The sequence below is a fragment of the Cololabis saira genome, chromosome 3 (genome assembly GCF_033807715.1).
Source record: "Cololabis saira isolate AMF1-May2022 chromosome 3, fColSai1.1, whole genome shotgun sequence".
Classification (NCBI taxonomy): Eukaryota; Metazoa; Chordata; class Actinopteri; order Beloniformes; family Belonidae; genus Cololabis; species Cololabis saira.
This window is the reverse complement of record NC_084589.1, coordinates 5528400-5555838: the sequence shown is the minus strand read 5'-3', so window position 1 is coordinate 5555838 and position 27439 is coordinate 5528400. Positions and strand designations below refer to the sequence as shown.

The window sequence follows — 27439 nt, the reverse complement described above, 5'->3', positions numbered from 1 at the left end:
CAAAATCTAATCTGCCAGCTCTTTCAGGCGAGTATTGTTCACTTTTTTTTTGCACAATATGAAATAACCTGTCCGCGTAAATATGCCTTCAGTGATTCCCAAATAGTTAAAAAAGACATTCCCGGAGTTTGATTGATATCAATAAACGACGTAATCTCAGATGCAATTAAATTGTTAAAAGCTTCCTCTGATAATAGCAGTGAATTTAATCTCCAAGGGCGGTAAATAGACTGAGTGTTGGGAATACGCACTGACAAAGTCAAAGGACCATGATTTGAAATAACAATCGCACCGTAGTTGCACTTTGAAACAAGGGGGAGAAACCTATTATCAAGGAAAAAATTGTCAATACGCGAGTAGGTCTTATGAACAGGGGAATAGAAAGAATATTCCCTGGCAGTAGGATTACGGAATCGCCACACATCAGTAACAACGTATGAGTCAAGAAATAGCTGGATAGGGTTAGGGTTAGGGTCCTACTGCAAGAAACTCATTTAGTTAAAGCTTCAGCAGATGCATTGGCCACGGCACATTTTCCGCATGTTTTCTCCGCCTGTTACAACTCCAGACAAAGAGGGGTAGCAATTCTCATTAATAAAAAAGAGTAAATTTCACTGTAAAGGACACACACATTGACTCAGAGGGTAGATATTTAATTTTAGTCTTGCAAATTTGAAGCTTGAATTTATGTATTTCTAATGTATATGGTCCAAATGTTGATGACTCCTCGTTTTTTCACTCTTTTTTCACCTCACTTTCTGCTCACCTAGACAACACAGTCATCATCGGAGGAGACTTCAACATGGTTCTGGACCCTGGAGTGGACAGGCTCAGTAATGCAGGCGGACACAGGAGTTGGCAGTCAGCAAGTATTGTTAAGCAATACATGAATGATCTGGGTCTTTGCGATACATGGCGCTCTTTACACCCAACCCTTAGGAACTACACTTTTTTCTCAGCCGTTCATCACTCATACTCTAGGTTAGATTATTTTTTAGTCAGTAGCTCTCTGATGAGAGATATCTCAGAATCACAAATTCACCCAATCATTATTAGCGATCACGCACCTGTTTCTTTCACTCTGGGGAAGAGGGGGAGCGTATCATCCTCCAAAATTTGGAGATTTAATACATCATTGCTCAAAGACCCCGACTTTACTAATTTTTTTAAGAAAGAATGGGATATATTTTTACAAAATAACGACCAGTCGGAAATATCAGCGAGCGTTCTATGGGAAGCAGGAAAAGCAGTAATGCGAGGCAAAATAATTTCCTTTTCCTCAAATAAGAAAAAAAAGACAACTTAAAAACAAAAGAATTAGAATGTGAAATAAAGACGCTAGAGGAGGCCTTCCAGACCTCTGCAGACAAACGTATCCTTAACAGAATAAGGAAAACTAAAATAGAATTAAATAAAATAATTGACGCAAAAACACAGTTTCTAGTACAAAGGCTTCGCCTGGAAAACTTTGCACATGCCAACAGATCAGGAAAATACTTAGCCAATCAATTAAAAATAAACAAAGAAAAAACAACCATAACATCCATTAAGGACCAGTCAGGGGAAGTTACACATGATCCCCGTTTAATAAATTCAGTCTTTAGAGACTTTTACTATAAATTATACTCGTCACAAATTGAACCATCTGATCAATCCATTAATGAGTTTCTTGGAGACATTAATCTGCCGAAGTTACAGGAGGGGGAAACGGTGCGTGATTGTGTGTCTGTGTCGGTGAGAATGCGGTACGGAAGGGTCCTGCCATGGAGGATTTGGGCCTCCATTGGCAGGACATCAAAACTTAATAATTTATCAATATTATATTATACAAAGATGGTTATTATTATTATTATTATTATTATTATTATTATTATTATTATTATGTATAGTATATCATATTATTATTAGTATAGATATCGGATAGGTGAATGGATGAATGAATGGGATGCCTGGGTCTGGGGCCCTCCGTTGTCGGGCCTGCACGGGTGTCGCCTTGTTGGGGGGTTCCCTCTCTCCGGGCCCGTCTCCGGTCCCCCCCGCTGCCTCTGCGGCGGGGCGCCCCTCTGGTCTTGGAGGGCCACTTTCGTGGGGGGCGGGTGCGCCTCCCCGCGTCGGCGGCCGGGGCGGCTCTGTCTCTCCGGGCAGGCTGGCCCCCTGCCGGGTGGGGGTCGTTGGCCTGAAGGGTGAGGGCCTCCTGGCCGCGTGTCCGGCCCGGACCGGGTGGCCAGGGATTGCCTGGGTCGCGGTCCGCCGCCGCGGGATCCCTGGCTGCTTCTTCCCGCGCCGTGAGGGCCCCCTCGGCCGCCGCCGGGGGGGGGCCCTCGCAGGCGGTGGGTTGCCTCCCTCCTACTTCTCCCCTCTGTGGGGTTGCCGGTGGCCTGGGTTCCGGGCTCTTCCGTGTCGGCCTCTGGTCTCGCGGGGTTGCTCCCCCCCTCCCCCACTATAGATACACTTCAGGTGGAACTTTGTTTGGTTTATCACACACACACACACACACACACACACACACACACACACACACACACACACACACACACACACACACACACACACACACACACACACACACACACACACACACACACACACACACACACACACACACACACACACACACACACACACACACACACACACACACACACACACACACACACACACACACACACACACACACACACTCACCTGCTCTCTAGTTTTTGGGTTTAGGTAGCGATAGCTTAGCTCAGACTGCGATCAGATCTCAAGATTTAGGTCGATTGCTGTTATTGTTTTGGTTGGCTCCGTGCCGGTTTCGTGCTTTGTTTGTGGTTTTTTGTTGCAGATTTCCAGTGCTTGACGTGTGTTTCCGTGTGTTCCTGCTTCCTGGATTGGCAGTGGATGTCGTCGCCCCCCCCAAAAAAAAAAAAAAAAAAATCACTGGGTTTGTATGTGTATATTTATGTATGTGTATGCATATGTATGCGTATATATATGTATATATATTAAATATAGGAATAATGCACATATATATACTTTTGGTTTCTACCGTCATGGTATCAATCATTAATATGTGTGCAGACAAGGGGGAAGAAAAAAAAAAAAAAAGAAATAGCTGGATAGAACGAGTGGACTTGGACATGGAGGAATTATTGCGTGAGCTACGGTCTAAGGTAGGGGAAGGTGTACAGTTCATATCACTCCCGAGAATGAGATGATGCGTTTGGCAGTCTGGAGAATAAATTTGAAAAAAAAACATGGGATTGTCCCAGTTTGGCGCGTAAATGTTTACTAGAATAACAGGAAAGGCATAAAGCAGTCCCACTACAACAATATATCGCCCAGCAGAGTCAGCCTCTACACTCGTCATTGTGAAAGGAGTGTTTGAGTCAATTAGTATTGCAGCCCCCCTGGCTTTAGACTGAAAATTGGAATGGTATATCTGCCAGGCTCCCTTCAGTTGAAAATGGTCAGATGTGTGCAAGTGAGTCTCCTGGAGAAATGCTATATTTATCTTGAGCTGTTTTAGATGTGTAAATATCCTTTTACGCTTTACCGGATGATTTAGCGATTTTACATTCCAACTTACAACGTTGACCACACAGCCATCGAGCCCGCTGGGAGTGGAAGTCCTACTCATGTTGGTTGACTAGAGGTTGAAATTAGGAGCCGACATTGTAAAGACCACAACTTAAAAGCAAGTAAAAAAAAAAAAACTATAGATATCTGGCAATTCCACAGATGAAAAAGTCTGGTAAATCCCCCCCTCCCCACCCATAACACCTAGAACGAGGTGAGCAAAATACCCTACCAAAACGGCCTGTGTCTCCAAATATTGAACAGTAACAGTAGCAGACACTGAAGATTAGGCAAAGAACATACCTCCACTTAGTTTAGGAAATAATATTAATAGTCAATAATATATTTGGTGTCCGCTGGGGCAGGCTGCCGAGGAGGGAGGAGGAAAATAAAAAAAAAAAGGCAAGAAGAATCCAGAAGCGTTCAGTGTAATACGGTTTCACAGCAACGTCAGACTCATCGGGCAAATTTCTCCTTGACATAAAACAAGGCTTCCGCTGCATCAGTGAAGTCCTTCTCCACTCCGCCGTGCGTAATCCGGAGACGCGCTGGGAATAGGATGCCAAACCGGACTCCTTGGCAGCCGTGCAGCAGTTTCCTCACCTCCGTAAACGCAGCACGGGCCCTGGCGACGCTTGTAGTGTAGTCGGGAAATATATTGATCCTCTGCCCTTTGAATGTGAGCGGCTTTGGGTCGCGCGCCATGGCTGCTGCTTTAAGCGCAGTCACCTCGGCGCCCAGGGCAGTTACCGTAGACTTTAAAACAGCCACCTCGTCAGACCATGTATTTAGCCCGTCTTCAACCTCCCGAATAGAAGTCTTCATCCGGTCAATGTCGGAATGCAGCTCCGCCGTGTTGCTCGCAAGCTCAGCCTTAACAGCCTGCAGCTCACTTTTACTAAAGTTGAAGTCATCAGCGAGTGCACTTTTTAATTCTCTCTTGAGTTCTGACTTAATCACAGTTTGCATCTCTGATTTTATTGCCTGGAGAATATCTGCTTTCACGGCATCCATCTTCTCTTTATCAAGCCGCGGGGAGGTCCTCGCCGTCGGGGTAGCTTTGGCGCTCGTTGCCGAGGCGGTGTCGGGCCCAGCGGTTGAAGATCCCTTGTATGCAAATTTCCGGAGATTTGACGCCATAAATCCATCAAAACACGAACTTTTAGGCTACAGCAATGTTATAAATCTGATTTATCAAAAGTACTGTGCATGAGGCGCTTTTAAATATAAATAAAGCAGAGGTCCAGCGGGAGCTCAGGCTAAGCACGTCTTATTCCATTGCCACTCTCCAGCAACCCCCCCCCCCCCCCCCCCAAGGACCGACTTTAACGTATCTGAACGGTCTGACATCGATCAGCGGAGCAACTTCGTCTCCACCAAAGTCAAGCAGGAAACCGCATAAAACTGGTTGGAGGTGAGTAAACACAACTAAATTCATACATAAGGTGTCCTGAGGGGTATTCCAGGAAGCAGGTTCAACAAACTAAACCTAAACTGAGTTGACTTATCCTGAGATAGGAAACTAGTTTTCGGTTCCAGAACAGCGGATATGAGTTAGTTCAATAACCTCTGAGTTTGTTAACCTTGAATTAAGCGCGTGCATGAAGAAAATAAAAAGCCATCATCAATGGAGCCCTGATACAACGATTCACCATGGCAACCGGCGACAACATAAGATCCACATATTTCACGCCACTGGAGTTAGAAGTGTTAATACGTGCGTATGGGGAGTATGAGAGCAGATTTCGGGAGAAAAAGCAACACAGCTGAAAAGTAAGCAGACAACCACGCAATTTAAAAAAAAAAGAAGAAACAAGGCAAGTGATGGTCCAATGTTGCCCCAGCAGCAGAAGATATTAACGAGGCTGTTAGCCACTGATGGATTAATTATGCAAGTTCATTTTAAGGAAAAAATATCAAATCACCCTACCCTCTTATAAATCTGTTTAAGGGAGATATTTGACTTTTTTTTAAATCTCTCTCTCTCTCTCTCTCTTTCTGTCTTCTGCCCCCTCCCTCTCCTTTTTGAATTTGGACTTTAACTGTTTGAAGTTAAACTCGGATGTCCCTGTGATATTGTTGCACTGACATGGTGAATAAAATAAGTTACGTTTGTTAACTCTGCTCTTGCTGTCCGTGGTGCAGAAAACGGATGTGTATTGCTTAAAGGCCCATTGGCTGAATTGACGCCACTGAGGGAGGAGACAGAGAGAAACTCAGGGTTTATTGAAGTAAACCTGCTAGCAAGCAGGTTAGGTTCACAGGGCCAGTTGCCGTAGTAACTGACTCAGAGTTTGAGTTAAATCGCTTTCTGGAACTGAAAACTCCGGATTTCTCTCATCTCAGGGTTAACAAACTCAGAGTTTTCACAAAACCCGCTTTCTGGAATACCCCCCTGGATAACAGGGCGCACTGCCAATTTTTGAGAAAAATTTATGATTTTAAGTGCCTTATAGTGCAGAAAATACAGTACATTTATTGAATAAGCACCAGTTAACAACAAAAACAGTCTCAAGGTTATTCACGATGAGAACAAACATCGTCCTCCTGACAGAGTCCTGCTAAAATATCTATATTCATAGGTCTACCCATCTACCGTATATTTATATCTATCTTTATCTATCTATATAATATCTAACTATCTATCTATATTAATATATCTACCCATTTATATTTATCCATCCATCTATATTACCTATAGCTATATCTTTATCCATCTGTTTATTCAGATATATGTTGATCATGTCCGTCTATACGTCTCACGTTTGTCCTGAACCCCACGTTCCAGACAGCTGTGGTTCCAGCCGTGAGCCAGCTGAGGTGCGTTGCAGGTGATGGGGGATGGGAGGTCCAGGTGAAGGGTGGGGGTCTGACTCACCTGCTGCAGCTGCTGCTGGAGCTGCAGCAGGTGAGGGGGGGGTCCAGGTGCAGGGTGGGGGGTTCCAGGCGCAGGGTGGGGGGTCAGACTCACCTGCTGCAGCTGCTGCTGGAGCTGCAGCTTCTGGTTGTGGTCCAGGTGGAGGGGGGCGTGGTCCAGGTGCAGGGTGGGGGGCGTCTGGCTGGGCAGCAGCAGGATGGGGGGGTTGGGTTGCTGGTACGGAGCATCGCTGCGAGGCGGGTGGATGGTGTCCTGCAGGGCTCTGCGCTGCTGCAGAGCTTCGTACTGTTTCCTGACCGTCTGCCGCCGCTCCGTTAGCATGCTGGCTAACGGGGCCTCGAAACTACGGAAACACAGAAGGGTCAGACTTCTGTTAGCATGCTGGCTAACGGGGCCTCGAAACTACGGAAACACAGAAGGGTCAGACTTCCAAACATGAGCAGCTGTCGCTGTTTAAAGAATGTAACGTCTCATCGAGCTGCTTCCACCATCACAGTGTTGGACATTTAAAAGGTCTCTTCCTCTGGATGTGTAAGATTCATCACTGGCTGCGTTTACATGGGAAGTTTAATTCCTTTTTAAGTCAGAATTAAAATTAAATCTGATTTAAAATGAGTAAAAATTACCATGTAAACACCTAATTCCAAATGAAAATGGCCATTCCGAATTAAACTAATTCCGAAATAAGTGGCTGGTTTATTCCGATTTTAAATCCGAATCGAATAATTCCACGATCCGCCAGCACCGGCGGTTCTCATGGTTCCTGGGGGAGATGCTAGCGTGTTAGCGGTCGGCCTGCTGCCAGCAGACTTGTATCTGTTTCCTCTCAACGTCTTCTTCATGAGTTCTGTGCTCAGAAGAGTCAGTGGAGGAAGTTTCTGTTCCTCCCTACCCAAACGGTGGCAGCACTTCTCTGCTGCACCGTCCCATAAGGAGGACTGACACTTCCCAGTGTTCAGTGGTTCAAGTCTGAACTCCCACCACCCTGATCTGGACTCAACCACCCCCTCAATAAAAACACTGAATCCGTCTGTCAGCATCTCCTCTTTAAGCTTGAGTTATTGTTCTGGGTCAAAACGACACCGTGCCTACGGCGTGTGGTACGCATTGACGCAGACCACACGCCGTCGCTGACGCCGTCACTGACGCCGTCACTGACGCCGTCACTGACGTCACCTCCCGAAAATTGTAACTACGCGTGGAGGCGACGCAGACCACGTGCAGACGGAGAGGGCTGTGATTGTGCAGTCGTGAACTTTCAGTGCTCTTTTCTTCGTGTACAGTATGTGTGATTTTTTTTTTGTTTTGTTTTTTTGCACAATAGTTGTCCTTATCTCTTTGATTCACTGTGACCGGAAAAAGTCGAATAAACCATTCAGGAAAAGATCGCGAATTAGCGGTCGCGGGGGGTTCTGCACCGTGGAGAAATGGAGGGACGGTGAAGTCCGAAGGTTCACGACGGCGTCACGGTGACGGCGTGTGAACGGCGTTGGTTTGACGCAGAACCATTATTCAAGCTTTAGAGCCACGTCACAATAAAAGCACAATGAGTCAGGTGGCGGTGATCTCTGAGTGATTGTGGTCCCAGCAGGGTCACATGGAGTTCGGGGTTCGATACCCGTCTCACGCAGTTACCACCCATCGCCCAGGTGTCTGAGACCTGAATCCATTTCACAAACTGTAGATAAAGTTAGATGTAATAAACGTAAAGCTGTAAACTAGGGGTGGGCGGTACACCGGTGTCATAGTCATCACCGGTGTGACACTGCGCCACGACATGGATTTTGCAATACCGTCAATACCGTAATAAATCAATTATAAAATAATAAGCCTAAATAAGGCATTAAAAACGTCGGTGATATGCAAGGTTTGCTGCAGTGTTGTGACAGCAAGAGGTTGAAACACAAGCAACCTGTTTCATCACTTAAAAAACACGCACGCCCGTGAATATGAAGAGGCAACCCGGGCCAAAACGAGCGCAAGTGGGACCAGCAGCTGCTGCTGGGACCGCTGCTCCGCTGGTGCTGCTGAGCAGCACCAGCGGAGCAGCGGTCCCAAGACTACACAGCTTTCACTGCAGGCATCGTGTAGGCTACTGCTGCTACACCTTACGACAAGAGTAGTAAGAAATGCAGGGCTTAAAGTATTCCGGCACCGTGCCGGATCTCCGGCGTACGGAGTTTTTTTTTTCTCGGCGTGCGAGTTTGACTGCTTTAAAAAAAAAAAAAAAAAAAAAGGTTTGAGAGAAAAAAAAAGTCTGAGTCAACCGAGTTCGTCTACCAATGGAATGAGAGGAAAGCAGCTCTGGCTCAACCAAACTAACACCAGCCAATCAGAAGTAGAGCGGGGCGGGTCTTTGACGGCAGCGGAGCGCAGAGCGCTGTTTCAACCTGCTGGAAGAATCACCGACTTCAAGATGGAGAAAAAATTAATGAATGTCGGTTTAAAAGAATCTTTTTTCCCAGAAGAAAAAAAGAGTGACAAAAAAATACCCATAACCATGTTCTTCTCTCGAAAAAACACACCTGTACCGCGGGCTTTAGAAGAAAAAGACGCTGCAGCGCAAGTCGGGATGGAGCGGCTCAGAAGAGCAGGGAAATACGTGCGAGGCGGTGCTGAACTCCGCAATTTGAAGCTTTGTATAATAATTATTAAAAAAAAGGGGTTGCTACTATGTGAATATCACTTATCACGGGTTCTTTTTGGAACGTAACCCTATCGAAAAACAAGGGATTACTGTATATGAATACTCATGGCATAAACCTGTCAAGTTTTGGATTTAAAATTAAGGGAAATTTTCCACCACCCGCTGTCCAACCAGCCCAACCGAGGTCCAGTATTAGATTTTAAGACAGGTTTACAAAATATTTAGAATATAATATAATAAAAATAAATATAATATATATATATATATATATATATATATATATATATATATATATATAAGATCAAGATAAGATCTTTAGGTTTTTTGCCAAATAAATATGTTGAGAATGCATAATACTCTCCCATGTCTCTTTTTTATAAGGATACCTACCATTTACTTATTATATTATAAAAATATTAACCTTATTCACATAAAGGGACAGGACAGGCTACTCCTCCCAAAACATACCAAAAAATACCGTGATATTATACCGTCACCGTTCAAAAGATGAAAAATACCGTGATATTAATTTTAGGTCATATCGCCCACCCCTACTGTAAACACGTATCCCCATCATGCATGTTTACCGTAACTACCCCTCAAATCAGCAGCATTACCGTAAAACCTGTGGAACATTAAACTTGGGTGCAGGTAGTGAAGGGGGCTCCTCTTCCTCCCGCTCCTCATCCTCAGCTGCCACATCCTGGAGCTGAACAAAAGTAAGAGGAAACATATTCATGGGTTCTACTTCAGTCCATCAGAACCTTAAGAACTGGTACTGGTGGAGTATCAATGGTCAACTGGACTCACCGTGTCGAAGAGTTCTTCCAGAAGCTCGTTCACCTCCTTCTCTGAGAAGAACAGAAAGACTTCAGGTCAACCGTACCACGCAGAAAACTCCTGAGGAGTTGAACCCCGACCCCCGGAAACCCCGACCCCCAGAAACCCTGACCCCCAGAAACCCCGACCCCCAGAAACCCCAGAGAAACCCCAACCCCCAGAAACCCCGACCCCCAGAAACCCTGACCCCCAGAAACCCCCCAGAAACCCCCAGAAACCCCGACCCCCAGAAACCCCAACCCCCAGAAACCCCGACCCCGAGAAACCCTGAGAAACCCTGACCCCAAAAAACCCCCCAGAAACGCCGACCCCCAGAAACCCCCCAGAAACCCAGACCCCCAGAAACCCCCCAGAAACCCCGACCCCCAGAAATCCCGACCCCCGGAAACCCCTAGAAACCCCGACCCCCAGAAACCCCTACCCCCATAGTCTGGTCAGTTTAGGCAAAATGGCTGCAAAAAATGATTAACATTTGAGCCAATGTTTTTCTGTTAATTTAGGGCCTAATAAACAAAAAAATGCAAGGAGCCCAAAAAATTAGCTAGGCGAAGTCCCTGAAACGGCCACGCCCAGTTTTTAGACCTGGAATTTTGTATCTCGGCTCATGAAAGTCGCAGAGAGCTGATCTTGGGCTCAAAAGATGCGGAAACACCACATTTATATTAGTGTTATTAACAAACATATACTCTAAAACCATTATTTGTTCAGTTATTTGTGAAAAACTAGTTTTCACATGATGCATGGTGGTATTATCACTAGAAATGTAATTATGTAAAGAAGAGAGACGAGGCATTCCAGGAAAAACATCTAGAGGACAACAGTTTGATTTGGAGCAATTGGGTGGCCAATGAAAACAGCCCCATGTTTCACTACAGGACCAATGTCCTTGAAGCAATCAAGAAAGTTCTTATCTTCATCAGATCCTTCCGGGAGGCCAACTTTATCATGATGATCAGTGCACTTGAGCAGCTCATTCCTCTTTTCTTTGCACTTGATCATACACAATATGCCAGATGGGCATCAGTGTTTCTTCAGGATCTCAAAGAGCTCAAATGGAAACACCCAGAGTTGTTCAAGGAATTTCTATCAGGCTCTTTCACAGTAAACACCAGAGGTAACCCATTTTTTCGAAGATTGCATGTGATCAAAAGCAGGAGCATAATATAAAGGTCATCAAGTCTGGCACTGGATACGTCGATATTATCAATCGGGAAGATCAGGAATTCTTCAGGAAACTTTAACTTGCCCTACCCGAAATCCAGTGCTACCTCGCCAAGATCGAAGGTCAAGATCTAGCACACGGGCACAAAGAAATGCTGGACTCGTTCAAGGAAACATTTTCAAGCCACATACTCAAAGTGTACCAGGGGATCCTTACCAACCCATTCAACCAAGCTCAGTTCATGAGGTTGAACTCATCCATTCCCTTCCCAGATGTCATAACTAAAGATGCCAGCCTTGTTTTTACAGTCGGAAAAACACAGCATGACCAGTTTGTGCAGGAGCGATTTGTATATGCTCAGAAGGATGTCAATGCGAACATCTCACGAAATGCCCTGAAAGTTCCAAGTTCAGGTGCAAAAGTCCAGCTTGCTAGCCCTGCAATCAAGCCACCTAAAGGAACCTTTGCAAAGCTGAAGGAGGCCTGCAGATCGAGAGAAGAAGAGACAAGGGGGCTCTTTGGTGGTGAATTCACGGGTAAATCTAGTTGATATAATTTCAAAGTTATTCAATATTCATTTTATAGGTGAATTGATTTAACAGTACTAATTTAATTTTGGTTAAACTATTCATTTCAATTACAGGTTTACCAGAAGCCCTGTCGACAAAGGATGGAGACATTTATCACAGCCAAAAGTCTCAAATCCTGAAGGACATCGGAGTACAAGTTCAATCTACACCCTCAGAGGGACTTGTGATAGATCTATCTGTGCAAGTACGAATCCTGGCAAAGTCTCTCACCAAAGGCATGACATTTCGGGACTGTGTCATCAAGGTGTTGAACAGCATTTCCAAGATTGGTCATGAGAAGGGAGCCAATCGTATTGACATTGTGGCTGACCTCTACCAGACTATGAGCATTAAGACTGCGACTAGGAAGAATCGGGGGTCAGCAGGTAGTTCACAGATGGCCTTCAGCGAGAATGACACCGTGCCCGAATCTAAGCAATTCTTTGAAGCTTTTCTGTCTAATCAAGACAACAAGGTAGCTGTAAGGTTTTAGAGATGGTAACCCTTACAGGCAGGACGAAACCTTGCGGGATTCAGGTGTAGAGCGAGCAATGACATGACATGAGACCAGCAGGGATTTTCCAGAACTCTTTTTCTTTACTTGTTGCACAAAGTCACACTTTCCTACATGGAGCAGGGCAAACAAAGCACAGGCTTACAGGTGCCGCAGATCCTGGCAGCCAAGGTGAAGCCCAACTTGACGCCCCTCTCTCTCGCCCCCCACTTGTTCTCACACCTGGCCTATCTACTAACGGCCTCTACCATTTCCCACACACACCCAACTAAGTTTAAATATGTTAACCAATAAATCCTGCAAATAATATTTACACAAACAATCTACAAATGCATACTGCATAACACAGATTAAACAAAATACATAATAAACTGAATAAATGTCCAACAGAAGCTAAATTCAACAAAACCCTCTACTTCCTCCCCTCTCTGGTCCTGGTCTACTTGGTACAGCCCAACCAGGTAGTCAATTGACACAGCTGTATCCCATCAATTGGAGTTCTGTTGCTGCATGCTCATGTATGCACCCATGAGAACACGCCCACCCGGAAGTCGACCTCAAAGAGAGAGTGGTTAGTAGGGTCACCAAAATAAAAATACAAAAAACAACAACAAAAAAGAACTTCCTATATTAAACAGTTTTTCCAACTGAACACATATGTGTTTAAGAGTGTGTTGATCACCTTAGTGAGGGGGATGATTTCCAGCTCCCTCACACTTCTCACCCCCTCCGGCAGTCTCGCCAACCCCGTGGCGAGACAGGAAGTCAGCCACCGTATTCTGCTTCCCTGGCCGGTAGTGGATGGAGAATCGGTATGGTTGAAGGGACAGGAACCAACGAGTGATCCGGCTGTTGGTATCCTTCATCTGCTCCAGCCATTGCAGCGCTCTATGATCCGTTTCCAGGTTGAACTCCCTGCCAAGCAGGTAGTACTTAAAGGTGTCAACAGCCCACTTAATGGCCAAACATTCAAGCTCCACAGTCGAGTATCGGGTCTCCCTGGGAAACAGCTTCCTGCTGATGTATGCCACTGGTTTCCTTTCTTCTCCATCTCCTTGTAGGAGGACCCCACCGATCCCCCGACGAGAAGCATCCGTCTGGACTGTGAAAGGCAAGTTGAAGTTTGGACTCTGCAAAACCGGCTCCTGGCACAGGGCATCCTTGAGGTCCTGGAATGCCTTTTCCTGCTCCTCACCCCACTCCAACTTGGTTTTTGCTGTGCTGGTGAGATCCGATAAGGGCGCCGCCCTTGCAGAGAAGTCCTGGATGAAGCGCCGGTACCAGCCCACCAGGCCCAAAAACGACTTGACCTGCTTCCGGGTAGTCGGCCTCTCCCTTGCTCGGATTGCTTCCACCTTGTCCTGCACAGGCTTAATGACACCGCCTCCTAGGATGTAACCCAGGTATTGGGTTTCCTGCTTCGCCACTGCGCACTTCCCCGGATTGATAGTCAGGCCAGCCTCCTTGATTTTCTGCAGCACCATCGCCAGGTGGTTCAGATGTTCCTGCCAAGAGTTACTGTATATGACAACATCGTCAAGGTAAGCAGCGGCAAATGTGTCCATACCTGCCAGCACTTGGTTCATCAGCCTCTGGAAGGTGGCAGGAGCCCCGTGGAGACCAAAAGGCATCTTGGTGAACTGCCAGAGTCCTTGAGGGGTCCTGAAAGCCGTTAGCGGCTTGGCAGCATCCGACAGGGGCACCTGCCAGTAGCCTTTGCAAAGATCCAGGGTGGTGATGAACTTTGCTTGGCCCACACACTCAATAAGATCATCCAGTCTTGGCAGAGGATAAGCATCAAATTCAGATTGTGCATTTATCTTCCGGAAGTCAATGCAAAATCTGATGCTCCCATCCTTCTTGATCACCAGGACGATAGGATTGCTCCACTCACTGCTGGAGGGCTCGATGACGCCCAACTCCAGCATGACAGCAATTTCCTCTTCTAACACCGGCAACAGCCTCTGTGGAGTGCGGTACATTCTCTGCCTGATGGGGGTGCTGTTCTTCAGGCGGATGTCATGCTCCACTAGCTGGGTTGCTCCTGGTTTCTCCTGAAACAAATCTGGTGGAAAAATGGCCCGCAACTCTTGCTGCTGAGTCAGAGAGAGATGAGAGAGATCAAGGGGTATAGAGTTGTGACATGTAGGAGTAAACTCACCCACAACATCATCCTCCTCCCCCACAGTCCGAACAAACATCTGCTGTTGGGGTGGGGTTTCCCGAGTTTTCCACTCCTTCAGCAGATTGATGTGGAAAGTCTGCTTTGGATTTCTCCTCTCTGGCATCGCAATCTCATATGTTGTTGCACCCAACTTCTTCAGCACAGTATATGGTCCTTGCCATTTCGCCAGCAACTTGTTTTCAACTGTAGGAAGAAGGAGAAGTACCTGCTGACCTGGACTGAAGGATCTCTCTCTGGCCGCCTTGTCATACCAGGTTTGCTGTCCACGCTGCGCCTTCTCCATCTTTTTCCTCACCAGCTTGGTAGACTGCTCCATTTTCTCCCTCATCTGAAGGACAAATTCCAAAACACTGGTTTCCTTACCCTGGGATCCCACCCAGGTCTCCTGCAGCACGTCAAGGGGACCCCTCACTTGCCTGCCATAAAGGAGCTCAAAAGGTGAGAAGCCAGTTGAAGCTTGCGGCACCTCCCTATAGGCAAACAGTAGATACGGGAGCCACTTGTCCCAGTCTTTGGCATTAGTGGAGATAAACTTCTTCAGCATGCTTTTCAAAGTTCTGTTGTACCTCTCCACTAAGCCATCGGTCTGGGGGTGGTAAGGGGTGGTCCGAATGGTCCTAATGCCTAAGAGCCTGTAGACCTGCCTTAGAGTGTTTGAAAGGAAGTTTGTTCCCTGATCTGTCAGGATCTCAGATGGAATACCCACTCTAGAAAAGAGCTGCAGTAATGCATATGCTATTTGTTTAGCTGTAATGTCTCTGAGGGGAAATGCTTCAGGATATCTGGTGCTGTAGTCACAAACCACCAATATGTAGCGGTGTCCTGACTGTGTTCGCTCTAACGGACCCACAATATCCATGGCTATTCGGCTAAATGGCACCTCCATAATGGGAAGCGACTGCAATGGGAATCTGGGGACATTCTTATTTCCTGATAGCTGACAGATTGGACAAGACTGACAGTAATCCTGTACCTCTGTGTTCAGGCCTGGCCAGTAAAATCTGCTGGCAATTCTGTCCAAGGTCTTTTTAGCTCCTAGATGACCCGCCCAGGGAATACTATGGCCCAACTCTAGCACCTGTTCCCGGAGCCTCTGTGGAACCACAAGTCTTTCCCGCTCATCTAGGTTGCCTTTGTAGTACAGCACCTGGTCCCTGAGGAAATAGCCTTCCCCTGCCACCTGACCCCACTGCACTACAACTGCCTGTTTAAAGAAGCCCTGAAGTGACTCATCCCGTTTTTGAAGTTGTAAAAAATCACAACTTTTGTCACCATCAAAAATATCCGGCTCTGAAAGCCCTGAACCTGTCCTTACTGTACCCGCCATTTTCTCTTGTCTTTTCAGTCTCCTACTTTTCCTCACTTTAACAGTGACCTCCGGAAAACCTTCATCAAAGTAAGGTAATTCGGAGAGAACATTTAGATCCTCCTCAGCTGAATCCTGGCCTGGACCGTGAACCTCTGGATTTACCTGGACTGAGGACTGGGGTACTGGCTCCTCTAGGCCCGGAACACTTTCAGGTGGTCCTGCCTGGTCTCCACTTTGCCCTTCCTCAACCAACTCCTGTACCCGTCTTTGTGATCTCGTAGTGACAATGTTGACTGGCTTACATGACCTAACCAACTCCTGCAGGATGGGAACATCCTCTCCCAAGAGTACTGGATAGGCCAAGCTGTCTACCACCCCCACTGAGAGAAGGTAAGTTCGCCCCGCTACCTCCAAGTACACCATAGTCATAGGATAGGCTTTAAGGTCACCATGCACACAAGAAATATCTAGGACTGACTTTCCTAGGGGACCCTCCTTCTGGACTAATGATGGGCGTATGAGAGTTTGTGTACTACCAGTATCAAGGAGAGCCTGGGCTGGTTTACCATTTATCTTTACTGTAGTGACCCGTCGTTTCCCCACTACACAACTGTCACTTTGACCAGGCCGAGGGACAGTGCAAAAATAATCTGCTTTAGTTTTTCTGACAGGACATTCTGGCTTAATGTGCCCCTCCTGACCACAGTGATAGCAAACAGGTTTAGCAGCCGAACCTGTCCTAATGAGAGTTTGAGGTTTTTCTAGGGGCCTAGCTGGCTCTGGCTCTCTGGGACCACCCCAACCCCCTGACCCCAATGGCTTACCACGGGTAGTTATGGACTTCTGTGGAGGCTCGAACCTGTAGCTCTTGGACCCCCATCGGGCAGCAAGGAAGGTTTCCACCAGCTGAGCTGCATGGCGTGCTGACTTTGGATCCCTTTCCTTCACCCATACTCTGAGTTCTGGAGACAGAGAGCGGTAAAATTGTTCTAGAATGAAGGTCTCCCCAATCTGCTCCTTCGTCTTCTTCTCCGGTTGAATCCACTTATCGTAAAAGTCTTTAAGTCGATTGTAAAACTCTCTTGGGCTCTCATCAGGGCGGATGTCAGGCTCCCTGAACCTCTGCTGATAGACATCTTCATTGATTTCATATTTGGCAAGGATGGCCTCCTTGACTGCCTTATAGTCAAAGGTGTCCTCTGCTGCCATGGTCACATATGCTGCTCGTGCCTTCCCCGTCAGGTGAGGAATCAGCCTCACTGCCCACTCGACCTCCGGCCACTGATATGCCATCGCAAGGCGCTCGAATGTAGTCAGGTACTGCTCAATATCATCACCCTCCTCCAGCCGGGGAACTGCAGCCTGCCCCCAGCCCCTGCCCGTTGGCTCGCTGCGGACACTGGACTGGGAAACATGCCCCTCCGGCTCCTCCTGCTGTGGCTGCTGCTGCCGCCGCCGCTCTGGTGATGCATTCAGTTGGGGCTGATTTTCACCTCCCTGCTGCTGCTGCTCCAGATCATCTCTGAGGTTGTTCATTTGAATCTGCATTTGGCGCCACCTTTTGTCCTGTCTAATTGTTTCTTTGTCCCACCTTTCACTCAGGTCACGTTGAAAGTGAAGACATTGCTGCAACATACCAGTAATTGATTCCATATCCACAGGCCCCCGGTGCTCCACGCTGGGGTGTAGGATCATGGGCTGTCCTCCTGCAGCACCCTCTTCAGAGGCATCCTCCACAACATCCATCTTTTGAGCCTTGGACTGTGCTTTAGGTCCCATGTTGTCAGCTCTCAACACTTTTCACCTTAAATCTTGCCACGTCTCATCCCACTCCTGACACCAAATGTAAGGTTTTAGAGATGGTAACCCTTACAGGCAGGACGAAACCTTGCGGGATTCAGGTGTAGAGCGAGCAATGACATGACATGAGACCAGCAGGGATTTTCCAGAACTCTTTTTCTTTACTTGTTGCACAAAGTCACACTTTCCTACATGGAGCAGGGCAAACAAAGCACAGGCTTACAGGTGCCGCAGATCCTGGCAGCCAAGGTGAAGCCCAACTTGACGCCCCTCTCTCTCGCCCCCCACTTGTTCTCACACCTGGCCTATCTACTAACGGCCTCTACCATTTCCCACACACACCCAACTAAGTTTAAATATGTTAACCAATAAATCCTGCAAATAATATTTACACAAACAATCTACAAATGCATACTGCATAACACAGATTAAACAAAATACATAATAAACTGAATAAATGTCCAACAGAAGCTAAATTCAACAAAACCCTCTACTTCCTCCCCTCTCTGGTCCTGGTCTACTTGGTACAGCCCAACCAGGTAGTCAATTGACACAGCTGTATCCCATCAATTGGAGTTCTGTTGCTGCATGCTCATGTATGCACCCATGAGAACACGCCCACCCGGAAGTCGACCTCAAAGAGAGAGTGGTTAGTAGGGTCACCAAAATAAAAATACAAAAAACAACAACAAAAAAGAACTTCCTATATTAAACAGTTTTTCCAACTGAACACATATGTGTTTAAGAGTGTGTTGATCACCTTAGTGAGGGGGATGATTTCCAGCTCCCTCACAGTAGCCCTGAACTTAATGTTCTCCAAGATTGCTAAGGAACAGACATGGAACTGGAGCAAGGAATTCTGCATTACCTACGGCAGGAAGATCCTTGCAAACTTTGGCGAAGATTTTGAGATCCAGCTTTATGACCGCATAGAAATGCTTGAGGAGGCTGACAACCGCATCGTTTTCCATGTGATGGACATGCTAAACAAGGGGATCAGGTCAGTTACAGTTCGAACAGTCGACTCTGATGTAGTTGTCATCCTGCTAGGGTTCACTACAAAGTTCCTGTCAGTATGTTGTGACTTGCAACTTATCGTTGACTTTGCCGTTCCGGACAAACGCAAGTTCTACTCAATCACAGAAGCACACAAGAAGCTTGGTGGAGATGTGGCTGATGCCATGCCTGTGTTCCATTCTTTCAGTGGCTGTGATTCTGTGAGTGCCTTCTTTGGCCACTCAAAGAATGCTCAATTCAAAGCCTGGATGAACCACAGTAAGTTGACAGAGCTCACTGCTGCATTGAGAGGACTAAGTTGCTGCCCTGATATCGAGACAGTTAAGAACAGCATGGAAGTTATTGAACCCTGGGTAATGAGCTGGTACAACAAGGCTGGACTGTACGACTGTGTGAGTATAGATGGACTCAGATTCCAGCTGTTCAAGCACTCTGTTAAAGATGAGCTGCGAGACCTGCCCCCAAGTAAGGATGCACTTCTACAGCATCTGTTGAGAGCTGCATTCCAGGCAGGATGGCTGTGGGGGAACAGCCTTCTACAACTCCCTTGTCCCCCGGTTGTTGAATGGGGATGGATTACCGATGGGGAGGAACTCTTCGTCAGGTGGAGCACAATTTCCGCAGGAGACACATTGTCTCGGGTAACAGGGGTGTGTAGCTGCAGAACTAATAAATGCACCTCATGTTCTTGTGCTGGCAGGGGGATGAAATGTCTCATATATTGCAAGTGCCTAAGCAAGTGTTTGAATCCTGTGTGATGGGATGTGTGATATGTTTAAATAAAGTTTTTTGAGGCTTCACATGGTTTGCTCTATTTCTTAGGTGGTTGTTGGGGTCCTCATCTTCTAACAATTACTCAACTTAAACACTAGTAGGGGCCTATGCCCCATGAATAGATCTAGAACTAGATCATGAACTTCATGAGCAGATTTGGCTGAAGTGGCTTGGGTATTGATCAATTCAGTGATAAAAAAGGGTTTTTCTTGAATATCCCAAAAAGTAAAGGTTTTAGGCCATATGTTTCTTCATAACACTAATATAAATGTGTCATTCCCGCATCTTTTGAGCCCAAAGTCAACTCTGTACGACCTTCAGGAGCTGAGATACAGAATGTTGCGTGCAAAAAGTGGGTGTGGTCGTTTTGGACCCTTCGCCTACCTACATTTTTGGGCTCCTTGCATTTTTTTCTTTATTGGACCCTAAATAAACAGAAAAACATTGGCTCAAATGTTAATCATAATTTGCAGCCTTGACCCCATTTTTGCCCCAAACTAACCAGACTACCAGGGACTCCGACCCCCCAGAAACCCCAACCCCCAGAAACCCCGACCCCCAGGGACTCCGACCCCCCAGAAAACCCCGACCCCCAGAAACCCCCCAGAAGCCCCAACCCCCCTCAACACCTACTGGTGATCTGCACCGCCCGGTCCGTCCTGTAGTCCTCCAGGTCCGGCTCATCCAGATCCTCCAGGAAGTTATATTCAGGGTCGTCGTCGTCATCGGCTTCATCTGAAAAATCCCAGATTCAGAGTTGAAAGGTCGTGGTGAAGGTTGCTGGTTCAGACTCCTGCAGGTTTAACGTCAGACTATGTCCTGGTTCAGGGTTCGTTTATGACATCCTTTCATCCTCCATCATTCATTTATCAAAAACATGATTACAGGAGGAAAAGTTTGCTCGTTTAAATCAGTGGTTTCCAAAGTGTGGGGGGAGGGAGGGGGGCACTGAATCAATGAAACAATGAATGCTGGGAGAGTCCCGGCCATGTACAGAAATGATCTGAAATCAGTCAGTTCAGAATGAATTATAGCACAGAGACAACACTGGTTCCACTGGACCTCAGGTAAGGGATTAGTGTCCATACTGGTTCTACTGGACCTCAGGTAAAGATTAGTGTCCATACTGGTTCTACTGGACCTCAGATAAGGGATTAGTGTCCATACTGGTTCTACTGGACCTCAGATAAGGGATTAGTGTCCATACTGGTTCTACTGGACCTCAGATAAGGGATTAGTGTCCATACTGGTTCTACTGGAAATCAGATAAGGGATTAGTATCCATACTGGTTCTACTGGACCTCAGATAAGGGATTAGTTTCCATACTGGTTCTACTGGACCTCAGATAAGGGATTAGTGTCCATACTGGTTCCACTGGACCTCAGGTAAGGATTAGTGTCCATACTGGTTCTACTGGACCTCAGATAAGGGATTAGTGTCCATACTGGTTCTACTGGACCTCAGATAAGGGATTAGTGTCCATACTGGTTCTACTGGACCTCAGATAAGGGATTAGTGTCCATACTGGTTCTACTGGACCTCAGATAAGGGATTAGTGTCCATACTGGTTCTACTTGACCTCAGATAAGGGATTAGTGTCCATACTGGTTCTACTGGACCTCAGATAAGGGATTAGTGTCCATACTGGTTCTACTGGACCTCAGATAAGGGATTAGTGTCCATACTGGTTCTACTAGACCTCAGATAAGGGATTAGTGTCCATACTGGTTCTACTGGACCTCAAGTAAGGGATTAGTGTCCATACTGGTTCTACTGGACCTCAGATAAGGGATTAGTTTCCATACTGGTTCTACTGGACCTCCGATAAGGGATTAGTGTCCATACTGGTTCCACTGGACCTCAGGTAAGGATTAGTGTCCATACTGGTTCTACTGGACCTCAGATAAGGGATTAGTGTCCATACTGGTTCTACTGGACCTCAGATAAGGGATTAGTGTCCATACTGGTTCTACTGGACCTCAGATAAGGGATTAGTGTCCATACTGGTTCTACTGGACCTCAGATAAGGGATTAGTGTCCATACTGGTTCTACTGGACCTCAGATAAGGGATTAGTGTCCATACTGGTTCTACTTGACCTCAGATAAGGGATTAGTGTCCATACTGGTTCTACTGGACCTCAGATAAGGGATTAGTGTCCATACTGGTTCTACTGGACCTCAGATAAGGGATTAGTGTCCATACTGGTTCTACTAGACCTCAGATAAGGGATTAGTGTCCATACTGGTTCTACTGGACCTCAAGTAAGGGATTAGTGTCCATACTGGTTCTACTGGACCTCAGATAAGGGACTAGTATCCATACTGGTTCTACTGGACCTCAGATAAGGGATTAGTGTCCATACTGGTTCTACTGGACCTCAGATAAGGGATTAGTGTCCATACTTGTTTTACTGGACCTCAGGTAAGGGATTAGTGTCCATACTGGTTCTACTGGACCTCAGATAAGGGATTAGGGATAGTTGTCCAAAGACTTGTATTGTCTCCATTTATGATTCATGATCTACGTTAAGGTGTGAGAGTCTGACCTTCACAGTCGGGGACCATGAGACCCTGCAGCCACTTCGTCCAATGACGGTCCTCCTCTCGGTGGGCGTGGCTCTGGTCGTACATGTCAGCGGTGATGTCAGGGGCCAGAAGCTCCGCTTCCAGCTGGTCCAGAGGGACGTTGACCAGAGGAAGCCTGGAGCGGGTCCGGTAGGCCAGACAGCTGGAGCCACCGTCCTCTTCCTTCCTGTCTAGAGACTGAGATGCAGAAGTGGAGCCTCCTTCACCGTGATGATCACCATCCAGAGGTAAACATGTAGGCTGTAGCGGAGCCAGAGGGAGGGCGAGGGGGCGGGCGCCCCGGGGCCCACAAGCTCATAGGGCCCAATGATAGGGCCCTTTTTTGTGTGATACGTTCATATATAATCGTAAATTGTAGGCTATAATTATGTTAAAATGTGCATTGTGCAGCCAGTGTAGGCTAATTTTTACTTTACAACTGTCCTGAACGCATCAGGGCCGTGAGCCAACGCTGATTGGCTGTAAAGCCTGATTTATGGTTCCGCGTTAAATCGACGCAGAGCCTACGCCGTAGGGTACGGCGTAGGGTACGGCGTAGGGTACACCGCGACGCGCAACGTACGTGTGCTTCACCGCGTACCCTACGCCGTAGGATCTGCGTTGGTGTAACGCGGAACCATAAATCAGCCTTAACAGTTACAGCCAATTTGGTGACTCAGCAAATTTGCTGCCATGAAGGAGATGAGCGCCAAACTTTAAAAGAGGAATAAGCATGTACAAAGTTTTATGGAAGAGTTAACTACCATTGGTGAGTCAGTGTAACCTTCATAAATAATTTCTTTATCAGAATGTTGTGGTAGCCTTGACCACCTGCCTATTTGAATGAGCTTTGTGTTGTTGTCAACTAGACAGCCGAGTCTATTCTGTTATAGAGCTCAGAAATGATGTTACAGACCGCTGTGTCTATATCTATCTAAATAGATTGTGTCATTTTAGACCAGATATGTTGTTTTTTTTGCATTTAAGCTGTATCAAAGATGGAACTGAGTCAGTCCGTGACTATCCGTTTTCATCGCCATGTGATTGACTCAGGCCTCTGTGTGTGTGTGTGTGTGTGTGTGTGTGTGTGTGTGTGTGTGTGTGTGTGTGTGTGTGTGTGTGTGTGTGTGTGTGTGTTCTTCTGAAGAAGTTTGTGACTTTACTCTGCTTTCTGCAGCATAGGCTGCAGAAAGTGAGAATAAATGTTGTTTGATGGGTAGGATGAGGTGTTGAACGTTAAAATGACTATCATAAGGACCCATGGAGAATGCTCCACCCCCTCTGTACTGAGACCTGCGCTCTGCCACTGCATGTAGGGGTTAGAGTTAAGGTGTTACCTGGTCGTAGGTGAACGCAGGGCTGCAGTCCAGCTCCTCCTGCACGGCATTCAGTCTCTCCAGGAAGGAGAACTCAGGTGGGGCAACGAGGTGGTGCGGTGGAGGAACGCTGGGTATCTTCATGCGTTTACTCTGGTGCTCTGGAACAGCCTAGACGACAGGTAGGACATCAGTCTAGACGACAGGTAGGACATCAGTCTAGACGACAGGTAGGACATCAGTCTAGACGACAGGTAGGACATCAGTCTAAACAGGTAGGACATCAGCCTAGACGACGGGTAGGACAGCAGTCTAGACGACAGGTAGGACAGCAGCTGCAGGGTTAGGGATCATACAAAGTAATTTGCTGAATAGGCTCCAGCTGATCCAGAATGCAGCAGCACGAGTACTGACAGGAATCAGCAGGAGAGACCACGTCTCTCCAGTGTTAGCGTCGCTCCATTGGCTACCCGTAAAATTCAGAATCCAATTTAAAATTTTATTACCTGCATATAAAGCCCAAAACGGTTTAGCTCCGCAGTATTTACAAGACCTGATAGTGCCTTATGTTCCTGGCAGAGCTCTCCGTTCCCAGAGTGCAGGTTTACTCGTAGTTCCTAGAGTATCTAAATGTAGATTTGGAGGGCGGGCGTTCTGTTATCAGGCACTATTACTATGGAACCAATTTCCAATCTGGCTGACACCACCTCCACCTTTAAAACTAAAGTTAAAACCTTTCTGTTTAGTAAAGCCTATAGTTAGTGTTTAGTAAACCTCTAGCTGGTGTTGGTAAATCTCTAGGTAGTGTAAACTCTAGTGTGTTAGTGTCAGTAGTCATAGTTGCAGCTATAGAACAAGACTATAATAGTTAGTCTCAAATATAGCTTCGCGGTAGATATTCTGCTATAGCCCTATGCTGCAGGGGGGCACCAACATGATCCACTGGGCAGTGCCTCTCACCCTTCTTCTCCTCTCCTTTTCCCTTCCTCTCTTCTCCATTTCCATTTTTATTTATAATAAATATCTCATAGCTATTGTTTTTGTCAATCGCTCCTGTAGTTTCTTGTGCTGGCCCTCCTTTTTTTTCTCTTTTGTGCATGTTTGCAGGCCGGAACCTCGGGAGCTGCGTTCTGGCCTGCGGTCGCCTCCCCCCATCCCCGGTCATCCCATTGCTGCTTCCACCTGCCTACGTGGATGTCTGCTGTGTGCTGCTGACGCCCCGCCCCCCCCCTAATCATCCCGTTGCTGCTTCCACATGCCTGCTGTCTGCTGCTGACGTCCCAGACTCCCCCAGTCTGGCCTTCGGCAGGAGGGTCCCCCCTTATGAGCCTGTTCCTGCTCAAGGTTTCTTTCCTCCTAAAGGGGAGTTTTTCTTGCCACTGTTTGGCTTAAGGTTTTTCTCCCACTAGGAGAGTTTTTACCTGCCATTGTTTATGTAATAATTGCTCGGGGTTTATGTTTATGTTCTGGATCTCTGGAAAGCGTCTAGAGACAAAATCTGTTGTATTAGACGCTATATAAATAAAATTGAATTGAAAATTGAATGTTCAGGTACAAGCAGGAAAACCCGCCACGCTGCTAGAAATCAACGTGCAGGAGTGAATATCCACCAAAACACGTTCCTCCAGATCTCCTGATGTAACGAGGGATTTAAATAAACTCCTGACTTTCACCCGAACGAGGAAAGAGAAGCCCGTCTGACCCCCATAAACCTGAACCAGAGTCTGGTGGAGACGTGAACATCAGTGAGAGTAGCTCAGACGTCCATTAGTGATGAAGCAGCTGATCAGATTCATGAACACCGTTAGGAACCTACATGATAGAAATGACTGTGTAAAGTCACGTCGCTGCACAACCGTGGAAGCTTTGGCACAACTAGAAGACATTAAGGAGTCTGAGTCGGAAACGTGGAGTTGGACGTACACACAGTTTTGGACATCAGAGTTCTTTTTTTGGTGTTTGCACGATGATCCAGCCCTGGATGATCTCCTGGATCCCAGATCTTCCTACTGACCCCCCTGGGGCTGAGGGCCGCTTAGGCCCTCAGCTGTCCCAGTCTTGGGATGAAACTTCACTGTAAAACGACTAATAAAGGAATCTCAAGTTGGGGTTGGAGTAGTGAAGAACCAACGGCTCCAGATGGTAAAAGTCCAGGTTTGTTTCACACTCCATGTTCTTCCCTGTAAAGTCCTGCTTCCTTAAATCCAGATGTTTATGTAGAAAGTTTCATCTACTCCAGAAATGTTACCCCTGGAAAGATGCTGTTATACTCATTTACTGAACGTAAAAAACTGATTGGGAAATTATTCTATTTGAATTTCGGTGTTTTGATCTGTATTTATTTTATATCGTTACGTTTATTCATGTTTATTGTCCTACATTTTTCTGTGTTACATCTTTGGGTCTTTACATTGTAGAAGTATTAATTCATAAAGAGTTTTTTATAAAACGCTTACCTGCAGGGGTTCTTCAGTCTGTTGGTCCACTGGAAGCACCTGAGAACCCAGGTGCATTCTGGGAGGTGAAGACAAGCTCTCCACATCACTGGAGAAAGTCTTCAGAAACAGAAAATCAGCAGTTAAACATCCATGTTTGGCCTCAGCAGCTTTCAGAGATGTTTTAAATTGGTGCATCATTTATGTGTCTAGTGAGACGAAAGCCGTAACTAATGAAGATTACAGCGGCCTCAGCGGCCTACAGGGAAACATCCCTCCTGTCCCCTGCAGGTGGAAGCAGAGCTTCTGCAGCAGTGGTTAGGGTTAAGCTGCAGTTAGACTTGCAGTTGGTGCCTGTGTTCGCGTCCTTTCGGGTCCCAGCGTTCCTCGCGTAGTACGCAAGGACAGCCCTTCATACCGGTGGTGACCGATAGGGGGCAGTAAGCAGAGCAACAGTTGGAAAAGCTACTTATATATATACACAAGGCCGCCAGCAACTTATCTGATCAAATGCAATGTATCAAACCCCCCCCCCCCCTAGTGACAACACCCAGAAAGAAATTAGATATTAGATGGATAGTACAGGCGCCATGCCATATCTGCGAACATACCAATAATCCTAGCTAGCCAATGGCATGGTAAAAAATATTACTATAAACACAGATCATCTTGTCAATACAATGATAACCTTAAGACTGTCAATATCCAGCCAAAGCAGACAACCTCCTCTGACGTGGACGTACAACAGATAAAATTAGCTCTCCTTAATATCAGATCACTAAATAACAAAACTTTCTTAGTAAATGATCTGATTAAAGAAAATAACTTAGATTGCATCTGGCTCAATAACGACACAGCTACAGCAATAATGATAGAGACTTGTCCACCAGACTACAGCTTTCACCAACTACCCAGAAAAAACAGAAGAGGAGGAGGGGTTGCAGCTGTTTTCTCCTCAAAACGTATGTTTAGAATCATAGAACTAGGTGATTTCACGTCAATGGAATATCTTGCTATTGAGCTCAAAACTAAATCAACAGTTTTGGTCATAATATATCGCCCACCCAGACACTCACCAATATTTATACAGGAGTTATCTGAGCTGATCTCATTATGTGTTACCACATATGATAAGGTAATCATAAATGGAGACCTGAACATCCATTTTAACAAGAAAACAGACTCCAAAACTATAGAACTTGTGAATCTATTAGATAGCTTTAATCTAACACAACACGTAACAAAGCCAACTCACCGGCATGGTAATACATTAGATTTAGTGATAACAACTGGGCTAAACATCAATAATGTCTCAATTACAGAATTGCCTCTCTCTGACCATCACTGTATAGTTTTCAACGCAGAGATAACCTCAACTAAAATTAAAAAAGAAGTCATAGTCCACAAGATGCTTCTAGATGACAAAGCTGAATCAAAGTTCTCTGATCTTATCAGTCTATATGAGCCACACAGTCATGATAGCTCTCTAAATGCAATGGTAGAAAATCTCAATGATGCACTGTCATCTGTATTAAATTCTGTCGCACCGCTAAAAGCCAAAAAGAAGTTGGCGACCAGAACCTCTCCATGACTGAACTATAATGGTGTCACCATGGAAAAAAGGAAATGTAGGGCAGCTGAGAGGAAATATAGAAAAACAAAAACCCCGATCCACTATGATATCTATAAAGATGCTTTAACTACCTACAACAAAACCATCCGCTTAGCAAGGAAGGATTACTTTTCTAAAATGATCACAGAAAATTCTGGAAATTCCAGAGTTCTCTTCTCTACCATTGATCAACTGCTCGACACTGCCCCCACGCCTCCACAGTCTTCAACAATCAAATGTGAAGAACTTGCACAGT

At 46.2% G+C, this 27439-nt stretch overlaps 1 protein-coding gene across 1 annotated transcript in view; it reads right to left on the bottom strand.

The window, feature by feature from the left end:
* The window catches only part of LOC133424898 (GON-4-like protein), a 142181-nt gene that overhangs the window by 89561 nt on the left and 25181 nt on the right, over window positions 1-27439 (bottom strand). Inside the window, 7 exon segments of the mRNA XM_061715478.1 lie at window positions 6530-6779; window positions 9701-9792; window positions 9894-9934; window positions 19887-19988; window positions 21802-22018; window positions 23158-23307; window positions 25593-25691. Coding sequence (XP_061571462.1) covers window positions 6530-6779; window positions 9701-9792; window positions 9894-9934; window positions 19887-19988; window positions 21802-22018; window positions 23158-23307; window positions 25593-25691 — 951 coding nt within the window.